This window comes from Pyricularia pennisetigena, chromosome 5, assembly GCF_004337985.1.
Source record: "Pyricularia pennisetigena strain Br36 chromosome 5, whole genome shotgun sequence".
Taxonomy (NCBI): Eukaryota; Fungi; Ascomycota; class Sordariomycetes; order Magnaporthales; family Pyriculariaceae; genus Pyricularia; species Pyricularia pennisetigena.
Window position 1 is genome coordinate 3688008 of NC_043743.1, and position 10670 is coordinate 3698677.

Here is a 10670-nt window from a genome sequence, read left to right on the forward strand (position 1 = left end):
CCCCCATCACGCGTCACCAGTGCCTTCAACTTCTGGCCACTGAGCGCGTACATTTCCGCTTTGTGGCGATGTCGTGTTGTCGTGAATTTGTTTCGCGCAGCTTTGAGCTGTTCTCCTCGAAATTGCTGCAAGCTGTACTTCGTGGCGTGAGCTCCTTTGGTGGTGCCATAACCAGAGGTTTCTTGGCTGCATGGCATATGTGCAAGGCATTGGGCTTAGTTGCTGGTCGGTCAGCTGGCCAAAGTTGTTCATTTAGTTGTGGTGCTCTCTTTGGGTTTCCAGAACTGCATCAGGCGGCTGAAGCGTTTTGATTTGCCATTCTTGTGCTTCTTGTCTGCCTGCTCGGAATCAAGAGAAACCTCTGTCGATAATTTGCTCCTCTCGCCGTGTGATGTGCTGATCAGACGACCAATGCTAGCCAAACTTCCCCTGCGGCCAAACGGTGATGAGAAAGAAGCCGGACGCTCTCCGCGAGCTGGCGGGTGCGAGAGTTGATGCATGAAGGCGCTCTCCCTTGTCATCGTAGAGTTACTACTAGTAAGAGAGGGTATTTCCATTGAAATGCGCACTTCAGGCCCCGGCTCACCCATGAGGAGCGATTGAAAATTGTCTTCTGTCACCGAAGATGGCGCTGTTGAGATTCGATTTCCGTCCTCATATGACATTGGCGATCGTGGAGAAGGGAATGAGGATGAATGACCAATGGAGTACGGGCTGATCGGCGCTAGCGAGGACGTCGGCAGATGTAAGGGGCTGACGTCCACTGGTGCCAAGTCCCTCCCCTTGAAAATTCGACGAGGTGAAGGAGTCGACGAATCGGATGTCTGGCTTCCCATCACGCTACTGCTGTCCTTCATGTTCCATTTGATCTGTGGAGTCTCCTCCAAAATTATCTCGTCATGGAGTGAGCTGGCCGAGTAGTCCGAAGTCACGCCCATGCTTGGCTGCGTCCTCTCTTCGTCACTCATCCCGCTCATGTTACTGCCTCTGCGGCTCAGAGCCCGTGATGAAATGGCGTCGTCGTCGTAGTCGGACGCCCTTATAGAGGGCGAGCAACTCGTGTCAGGAGTTACACGTATATTGATATTGGAGGTTTGTCCATCCTGTGCGGATCCTTCAAGTGCTGTTGTGGACAAATCGCCTCTGTGAGTCTTCTCGTTGGGCCTGCCTTCCTCCTCCTCTTCTTCCTCAAAAACGTCGGCCATAGTGGAGTTGCTGTTGTAGCGAGGAAGCCCTGCCCTGTTAAACGGAGGCATCTCTGGGGCACTTTCAGCACGGCGGTGCTGGTAGTTCATGCCTGGCCCGCTAAACCCACTGAGACGAGCAGCACTGTGAAGGGGCCTTTTTGTCAAACCGCTGGCACGCTGAGCTGCCTCCCACTCGGGATTCCTTGGTAACGGTGTATTGAAGGGTCCAAGGGCGGCATCGAGGTCTATCATGGGAAACGAAGGCTCGTCTTCAGGTGGTGTGTCAGGTCTGGGCTGGTGTGGATCGGTATCTGCTGAGGTAGCATCTGGTGATGTCGCTGGTGGGTTGATTTGCTCCGAGTCTACATTGTTGATTTCACCGCTGACATCGCCACATTGCACATTCTCCAATGAAGGAGCGCATCGACTCTTCGAAGACTTCTTGCTGTGGCGTGGCTTCGTCCTCTTGGTCAGTATCGACCCAGCCCAAGACCTAACCTTCTTCTTCTTCACTTTTCCATTTTTACGGTTGCCAGATTTTTGCGCAACTGTCTCATCTTCTGTAGTAAAGTCAGGAGTAGATTCGCCTTCGAGACCTCCTGATGAAGTTGATGAGGTGCTTTGCTTTGCAGATGTATCCGAGGAGCTTGCACTTGACCGTCGAGGCTGCGTGGGAGACAGTGACCCTGCGAAAGGCTCCAAGCCGAAGAAAGACCAACGTTTCTGTGCCTTGCCGGGGCTGGGAGTGTCTGATTCAACCTGTGCGTTTGCAGCAGCAATGTTTAAGAGCGGTATCGAATTGCGCCGCTGAGGGGACTTAGTCGGACCTTCGGGGAGAGGACTAAGTGACCGTTCAAGAATCGCGCCTGCGGTGCTAGGTCTCGGTTCTGTCGAGTTACGCGATGGGCTGGGGCTGAGAGCATACGTCTCGGTTCGATCGTTGCTGGTCGTGCTAGTAAGGGAGATAAGGGATGAAATGCTCCCAGAAAGCGAATGTCCGGGTCGGGCAGTCATGGTGCTGGATGTGTCACTTGATACCAAAGACAAAGGCCTGGGAATGAACTCTAGTGTATCAGAGAATCCAACCCTGGCCCGATTCACAGGCCTTGCCGGGGCTTTGGCCTCTTCCTCTACCGGCTCTGGTTCAGTGGGAGCATCCGCAAACAATTCTTCAACCTTGGTCGAGTCTGAGGCTTTTGGCTCTGGAGCGCTTTCAGCTAGGTTAGGAAAGGAAAACTTCTGAGCAGGTTCGTGCACTATGGGGCTTGATGGCGCGCTGCTACCCCTTGGCTGCGGGATTGTAGGTTTCGGAATCATGGAAAGGTCATGACTTGATATGGCAGCCGAACGCCTGTGTGCATGTCCTCTCCTGGGATTTGCGGGCTTGAGCTGAGGAGAGGCAAACCCGCTTTCGGACTTGGTTGGGCTTGTGCTGAACACAGTTATTGCGTCTCCGCTGCGAATCTGTCCTCCAACAAATTCGCTGCCGCCACGTCTGTGACCATGGTTACCAGGACGTGTGGGAATCGCACGGGGTGACGGAGGCGTTTGCAGCGTGTGTGGTGATTGGGGCGGACTAAGGAACGGGTGCTCGAGTGGTGCAGGTGCCATACCAGCACCAGGATTGAACTTGAAGTCGGGGAGTTGAGGTGAGAGGCCGGTTGAAGGTCGTTCAGGCTTGGGTGATCGAGCACCAGGATTGAATGAGAATTCCGGAAGTTGAGGGGAAAGCGATGCTCGCCTATCGGACCTGGTTGTGTCGGCCACGCCAAGATGAAAAGAATCCGCAAAAGACTTTGGTCTCCTGCCACTAGCCCTTGAATATGAGGAAGGGGCTGAGGAGGGCGATGCCCGAGCTGGAAACACAAACGGAGGATTTGGCGGAGGGTTCGCCCGAGGCGATGGCTGAGGTTTATGTGATTCGCTGTCGTCCATGGTCTCGGAAACAACGGCTTCGCGAACGGGAATTGCAGATGGCGAGGTCATATATGGCTCCGCAGGCAAATTGGGACCGAGTATTGTTGCCATGATATCCCCCAGCCGCGCTGCGGCACCAGAATCGAAGGGCAACTAGAAAGGGAGCGAGAACATGTGGTTGTCGTCTTCGGTGGTTGTAACGCCCCTTGGGTGATTGATGCCACTTAGGGTACCCGTCCGATATGGTGATAAATGCTTGGGAGAATCGGGATCGAGAGAAATCGGTGAACTGCAGTAGCCAGCAAAGACGCACTGTTATTCTGCGGTCAGCAAGCTGGCCCGTGAGTTGTTGATGCACCGCTGTGTATATCGAGCCATTCCTTACATTTTCTGGAGACGTGCGAAACGGGTATCAATAGAGACCGTCGAGGGGAGCTTGGAGAGCAATTGCGGGAGAAAATTAAGCGAATGCTCAGAACACCCAACTCGAAAGTCGGCCAGGAGGTTTAGATAAGGAGCGGACAGTCAAGACCAGCGCAAATCTCGAGATCCACGTCTGGAATTGACCTTTGGTCAGAATTGTTCGGTTGGAAAGAATGAGGCCAGAAATGGAAGAGGGCGATGATGAGGTTGTCAAGGTGGGAGGGAAGACACGGGAGAGATTTGGTCGGAGAGATTGAGAGGTGGATGGCAGTGGGCCTACCAGGAAGAGGAGGAACCGGGGCCCGGCCACCTGGAGCGACCAACACATACCCATACACACTGTAAGCCAGTTCGCTGTGGCTTGCTGCGCGCGGGTGGGGTTTGATGGCCTGGGGTTGCCTAGAAAATGACGCCAAGGAGCGGCATCTCGCACTGTACCAATTTGATGACCAGCTCCCTGATTCAGCCACTGAAGTGTCTCCAACCCTAAGTGACTACCATGGGTTTGCCCAGCAATGCGACGCTAAAACAGGACAGTACGATAGAGTGGGAATACGGAGTGGAAATCCCTGCTCGTGAATTGCTAATTGCGTCCACTTTGGGGACCCGACGCGACGCGCAACATTGTGCCTTCCTGAAATTGCTGGATGCCTCTTGTGGAAGCCCCAGTCAGCTGGATAACAAAATCCTGGATCTTCAATCCGTTCTAGGGCAGATGATGTTGCTTTCGCGCACCTCGCCGTACCCCCATTTCACCCAGACCTGACAAAGCGGCGGTCAAGGTACATTTCGCCATACCCGTCCAAGATCTCCAGGGCAATCAACATGTCAGATCCTTAGGTGAAACCCCAAGGTGCGCCTGTGTGAGTGCGGCAACGCAGGCCCGTTCGCCTCACCCCAAGACGACCCGATCCCCTTCATTTGCGACAATGATACCTATTGGGCAGGGGCCTGGAAAACAACAATTGGGATGCATGTCTCGAAGTAGACTACAGTTGTACGGAAAGGCATGGATGTAGGTTTGATGCCTTGCCTTGCGAATACTCAAATGACCCGTTGCACGGTTCTCACTTGGGCTCTGTACTCGTTTGATACCTTGATTACCTTAGACTCCTTTTCGGCGCCATGCCAAACACGAGGACGACTCGACAAATGAATTTTAATTCCCTTGTTTGTGGATGGCATGCTTCGTACTTTGTTACAAATCGTCGAAGGCAAACATCGGATTTTTTTTTATTTTAGGAAAGGTATCGAAGGTATTAGAGTAGGTGGAATTTCGCATCTTTTCTTGGAAGTTTCCTTGGCAGCTCATTATTGTGAGTTGTCGCTTTGTTTACTTTCGTTCTTTGACATGTCCACTCTAATTTCTTACCGCCGGCGAATTGACCACAAATTGGTATGATATCAAAATACGCATGCAATATGTGCAGCGTACTTTCATCTCGACAACGACAATCATGCAGGGGTACACGGCCATTTCGGCACACGAGCAAACAATAAAGTGACGGATCCAGCGACAGCGATGGGTACCCCGCTATGCCAATGAGCGAGGTACCCACGATCAAGGAAGGACTCGACCTAGCGACAAGACCAGACAAGGCGGGACAACCCTGTCGGCGCCCTCGTCTTGATCTCGTTTCAATGTGCTTTTTCTGTTTTGTATACTCCGTAACTTGCTTCCCTGATTGACCACTAATTATTCATGAAGAAGAGTGACCTGGCATCGCAGATCTTATGAGAACAGAAAAACCTTAACATCGACATGCATCCATAGACATGCATCCATAAAAGTAATATGGCAAATCACTTGTAGGACAGAGTGGCACAGCATACAACATTTGCACTGCGCGGCACTTCACTGCAGAGAAAGCATTAGATCCACAACGATGTGCAGGAACAAGACACGAACCCCTGGTCGGCTTTGGGCGGATTGAACATGCCAGTAATTACAATACTGTACTATAAAATTTGAGCGCCTCGGAGATGGATGCAGGCTGATAATAGAATTAATTGCACATAAGATGGAAATCTTGCTGCATGCATGCGACATAAGCACTGCAACCTCACGCCCACCCTACCGCAGGTCTGCTTGAGGTCCTGTATGTACATCAACGGAGGAAGCGGTCTACGGAGTAAAACCCACTGTTCGATCTATCTCCCTTGTCTTAAAGATGGCGTCGACTAGCCCGCAGCCACACTATCGTTGTCGCCTACGGAGACTTATTTTCTTGTGATCGGGAATCCCGGTATTTCCATTTTTTTTCTTTTCTTTTTCTTTTTATCCTCCTCTCGCGGGGCCTGGAGCCAGCCACCAAACTCGAGCGTAGTCGGTCGCGCCGCATCCGCCGAACTTTCGCTTCGAAGGACCTGGGTGGGTCACCAATTAACACTTTGGTTCACCACAGCGGAGTGAGCTTACTACTTGGTAGATTACCTGACGTAGAGGTATTTTCACACACGTCTTTTTTGTCCCCGAGTCAGAAAGACATACCGAAATTGAACACAAATTTGTCGGTCACAAGCTCTTGTAGAAATAAGCCATGGAACCCTAGGTGTCCACCTGCCGTAGTCATCTTGTTTGTTCAGATTTTTCTTATTCTTTTTCGTCTCTCTCGTCTGAGCAAAGCCCGTCCCCGCTGTCTGTAAAATGTTTACTGCATGTCACCCTGAAGCCTGCAGCTGCAGTTGCCCCCCATGCCATTTGGCATTGGGTTGTGATGAATGGCGCCCTTGGCCGACTTCGTTTCCACACTAGGCGAGCAAATCAGAGTTGCGGAGAGCTGGCGGCTGCTTAGCCCCCTGAACAGGTGCACGGCCGGCCCTGCATGACGGACGCCACACGCAGCCAATGTTTACCCCCGACTGGCTACGGATTGAGATTTCAACATCAAGCTACTTACTGACTGAAGGCCACCGAGTCCAGAACAAGCTTGATAACGCCATCGAACCATCCTCAGTTAAAGTGCACGCAGCTGTCCATGCTTGGTTGCTGGGTTAGCCGTTTATAAATATAATGTTTACTACTCATGTCGGAATTGTTCGGTTGTCGGCAGTCTAGCCAGGCACAGAATCCGAGGTCGGTTACTCTTAAGTGCTCTTGCCCCTGGGCTTGTGTCAGCTAGCCCAGCTGCCCATTTACTTTCAGAGGGCGAAAAAATAAAAATAAAATAAATAAATAAAAAGCTCGGCTGCTTGCAGCTTAGATTGTGAATACCATATTGGTCCAGTTCTCTATTCCGTGGCATTCCAAACCAGCCGGCAGCGGCCACGGCAGAACCCGGGAAAGTCGCTACGGAGAAGTTGTCTCCCTGGATTGTGGCTGCGAATAGCTCTCTGCAAATGGCAGGTGTTCACTTCGGGCGCAGAGCGTGCCGCGTTGCCGCGGCAAGAGGACAACAAGAGGCATGCGGCTTTTGCGCGAAAAATGTCTAAAACGGTGTTCGCTTTGGGCCGTCCACCCGTCTTAGCCGCCCCAGAGACAAACGAGAGGGACGGAATTGTCATTGCAACCCTGGTTGTGAACTGCAGATGCTTATCTCGGCACAATTTCATGCACGATATTTTATTGCTATCAATTCTTGCTTTGAGTGGGCTGCTATATTTGTCACATAGCAGCTGGCATGATATCTAATAATCGCTGTGCAGAATTGCTGTAGAGCGCATTAGTCTCGCCTACCTGACCTTGGCTTCGCAGGAAAAGAAGTTTGCTGGTAAAGTTGGACCCTGATCGGCAAGCTGCAATGCACCGCCTTTTGCCGTCTCCCTGTCGGGTTGACCCATGAAGACAAAATCAAAGAAAGAAGAACAATTAAACGTCTTTTTATGCTTTCATGTTCTTGCAATTACATACCTCTTAATAGCCACGGCACCTTACAAGGCTCTGTCATAGTAATCCCAGCCTCAAAAAGAAAAAAGGAAAAAAAAAACACGCCGGCGGAGACGAGGAAATTAAAAGGAACAAAAATCTTGGATAATGATTGACGCGATCGGATACAACCATGACCACGTCACGATACGGGGAAACAGTCGCGAGATCCAGAGAGGTTTCCCCTGTTTTCACACCCGTCAAAATGATGGTAATTTGGAGGCTACCGAGTAGGAGTTCATAGTTCCCATGCCAAAAAGCACATGGCGTTCAAGCCACACTCGTGGCTTTTTTTTTTTTTTTTTTTTTTTTTTTTTTTTTTTTTTTTTTTTGGCGCACTGTCAGGCTGGGAAGGCGGTGAGCATGCATAGTGGGACACGAGGCGGCAGATGCTATCGATATTGGCGCTAGCAACAAAAACAGAAAAAAAGAAAATAGTTCCACCACAAGACGCGGAGCTCTGAGACCGATCGGATCCTCATTTGCGCCCGCCAGCCTTGCCAACGAACTGCATCATTTGCCGTGCAATTTCCAAGTCTGTGTTTAATTGCCGCCTCGAGAAAAGTGTCCGCGATCTCGTGGCTTTTTCCCAACTAGCGAGAAAAATCACCAGATAGAATGTCTTCCGACGAGGCGTCCACAATAGCCCAGGCTAAACCGACCGGCCCTACCGCCGCCCCCAGCGCCTCCAGCTTGGGCATGCGGAAAAATGGTCAGTTCATCTGCGGGGAAGGGCGAACCAGTAGCGCTTCTTGACCACTCATTATTTCTGACACCAAGAAACATGACAGGCAAGAACTGGCACGCGCCTCGTAAGCCGTTCAGGCCGGGGTCGGGTTTGACTGCGTATGAGAAGCGCGCCAAGGAACGCGTTACCATGTCGGCCATCAAGACCAAGGAGAAGGAGATGAAGGAAGAGAAGGAAGCCGAGAGACAGGTGAGCATGGGTTGGATTTTGCGACAAGCACCCACGGACGATTTACTGACTTGCGGAATCACTAGGCACGAATCAAAACGATCAAAGATAGGCGAGCGGCCAAGGAGGAGAAGGAGCGATACGAGAAGATGGCCGAAAAGATGCACAAGAAGCGTGTGGAGAGGTTAAAGAGGAGGGAGAAGCGCAACAAGGTGCTCAACTCGTGAACGACGACGAACCTCACTTCGAGTTCTCCAGCGCCGCGCTGGCGCCATTCGGCGGTACATCTGGCCGATGCAATGGACGGCAGTCCTGATATGCTTGGTCGGACACCGGATACGTGCCCCAGGACAGCAAAGGTCTCTGGGACTGGCTTCAGGGCAATATCCTCGTTGGAGATGGGATTTACAGGTTCGCGATTGTGGCAGAGGAGGAAGAGACTCAGGTTCACGGCACTTTCCGCTTCTTGGCCTTTGACACCAATAGCACATGCCTAGGAGAAATCACAGGGAGGATTGGGGCTGCATTTGTCCGCGGACAGGCCGATAGGGAGGATACGACGCCTGCCCACAAAGTGGTGTTTATTATACTGTCTATCCCGGGTCACAGTGGTTTTTGGGAAGACACACTCAGTACGAGAGCAGACCACGAGTCAATGGCTCCGGTTGTTGCAAATAGCTAGGCGGCGGGAGTACATGCAGAGGTTGATGGATACACCGCAAGTCTTGATAGCGAATTGCAAAATGGCAACAGCGCGAAAAGCATGATTATGATCACGAGAATTTGGAATCATCCCCAATCAAAAATGAGTTGGTTAGCTGAAAGTATAAGGCGTTGCTTTTCTGCGCTAGGCATGTGCATCTAACCGAGACACTGAGAATCCGACGGAATCGACCAATCATTCGCGTAGATTGAGACCAACGTCGACCTAACCCCTCCCTTGAACGCTGGCACCAACTTTACTTCTACTAAGCCTATTCGCCCAACCGGCGCCGAGGCAAGGCGCCTCCACAACACACCGCTCTTCAACAACAAGCGAACTCTTTTTTTCTTCTTCTTGCCCCCACCGTCTGAACGCCAGCTACAAGCGTCGTCGGCCCGAAGGGCAATGTCCAGCCATGGCGCTCTCGCAGAAGCGCTCAGCCTCAGGCACTACGCGCCTCCTGCAACGACGTCAACGTCTCCTCCGAACAAGGAACACCAGCATACCCGGCCCAGACATCAGATAAAACGATCGATCACGGAACTTTCGGCGCCGATACGTAAGCACAGGCACAGCCACTCGCTTAACCGGCGGAACGATGACAAGGCTTCCATACCTCAATCAGCCGCGCCCATGATGCAGCTCGGCCAGCAGCCGGGGATGCTTCAGGCCCGGCCGTCGTTTGACGGCGCGCGCTCTGAGGGCGTCACTCCCTACAATCTCAGTCCCAACCCCAGCCGGAGGCCTAGTATCATGGGCGGAGTTGGCGAAGACGGTGCGCCGGGCTCTCGTATGCCCATCTCGTCGGCGGCTACCCCGGAGCGGAAGTCGATGAGGCATGAGGATCCGGCCGTAGAGCGGGCGAAAGCACTGGCCACAACTAGGTATGTGTTCTTCGCCACATCTAATGGCGTTGGTGATTCTTTATTGCAACATGGCATCATTCTAATCAATCTGTTGTTGTCGAACAGAGCTTTAAAAACAGCCGTGGAAGACCTTGCATCCTTGTCTTCGGACGCGTCCCATCGCCTCGATGAAACCTACTCATCCATCTCCGACAAGCTGGACACCCTACAACGCACAGTCGCGGACCTCCAAGAGCTCACTGGCATGTGGCGCGAAGGCTGCACGACGTTTGCCCAGGAGGCGAGGGACCTGGTCGACGACGTGAACAACCAGATTGAGGGACTCGGCACGTACGAGCCGCAGCGGGCACGCATAGAGACGCTTCAGTCACGCATCCATGACGGCCGCGAGCGCATCCAGGGCCTCAGCCACAGGGTCGAGGCCGTGAGGGAGCGGATCGACGGCTGGGAGCGTGCGGACAGGGAATGGCAGGAGAGGACGCGCCGTCGGCTCAGGACCGGGTGGATCGTCATGTCGGTGCTGGCGCTGGCGTTCCTCCTACTGTGGGTCTTTGTGGAAATCGTAGTGCCGGAGGATGCTCTCAATGCCGTGGAGGCTACTCCGACCACTGAACCCCCACCATGGGTACAGGCGGCTTTGGAAAACGGGGTCGTGCCGGAACCGCATGAGATCGGGACCGTGGCAGGAGATGGTATCACTGCGGGAGATCGACTGATCAGAGCCCTTGATCATGCTCTCGAAGATTCGCGAAACAGTTCTGACGAGGGGCTGCGGGTGTTCGATGAATTGTGA

General features: G+C 52.6%; 3 protein-coding genes across 3 annotated transcripts; 2 read left to right on the forward strand and 1 right to left on the reverse strand.

The window, feature by feature from the left end:
* Positions 1 to 248: 248 nt before the first annotated feature.
* Positions 249 to 3215, reverse strand: PpBr36_08968 (uncharacterized protein; the record flags this gene model as incomplete). The annotated part of the gene is made up of 1 exon (XM_029896092.1): positions 249 to 3215. One exon carries the CDS (start codon positions 3213 to 3215, stop codon positions 249 to 251), a length of 2967 nt encoding a protein of 988 aa, XP_029747266.1.
* A 4795-nt stretch (positions 3216 to 8010) lies between these two features.
* PpBr36_08969 (uncharacterized protein) lies at positions 8011 to 8535 on the forward strand (the record flags this gene model as incomplete). Its single annotated transcript, XM_029896093.1, has 3 exons — positions 8011 to 8104; positions 8184 to 8329; positions 8395 to 8535. 3 exons carry the CDS (start codon positions 8011 to 8013, stop codon positions 8533 to 8535), a joined length of 381 nt encoding a protein of 126 aa, XP_029747265.1.
* Positions 8536 to 9416: 881 nt separating this feature from the next.
* Positions 9417 to 10670, forward strand: PpBr36_08970 (uncharacterized protein; the record flags this gene model as incomplete). Its single annotated transcript, XM_029896094.1, has 2 exons — positions 9417 to 9895; positions 9983 to 10670. The coding sequence occupies 2 exons, from the start codon at positions 9417 to 9419 to the stop codon at positions 10668 to 10670; spliced, it is 1167 nt and encodes a 388-aa protein (XP_029746650.1).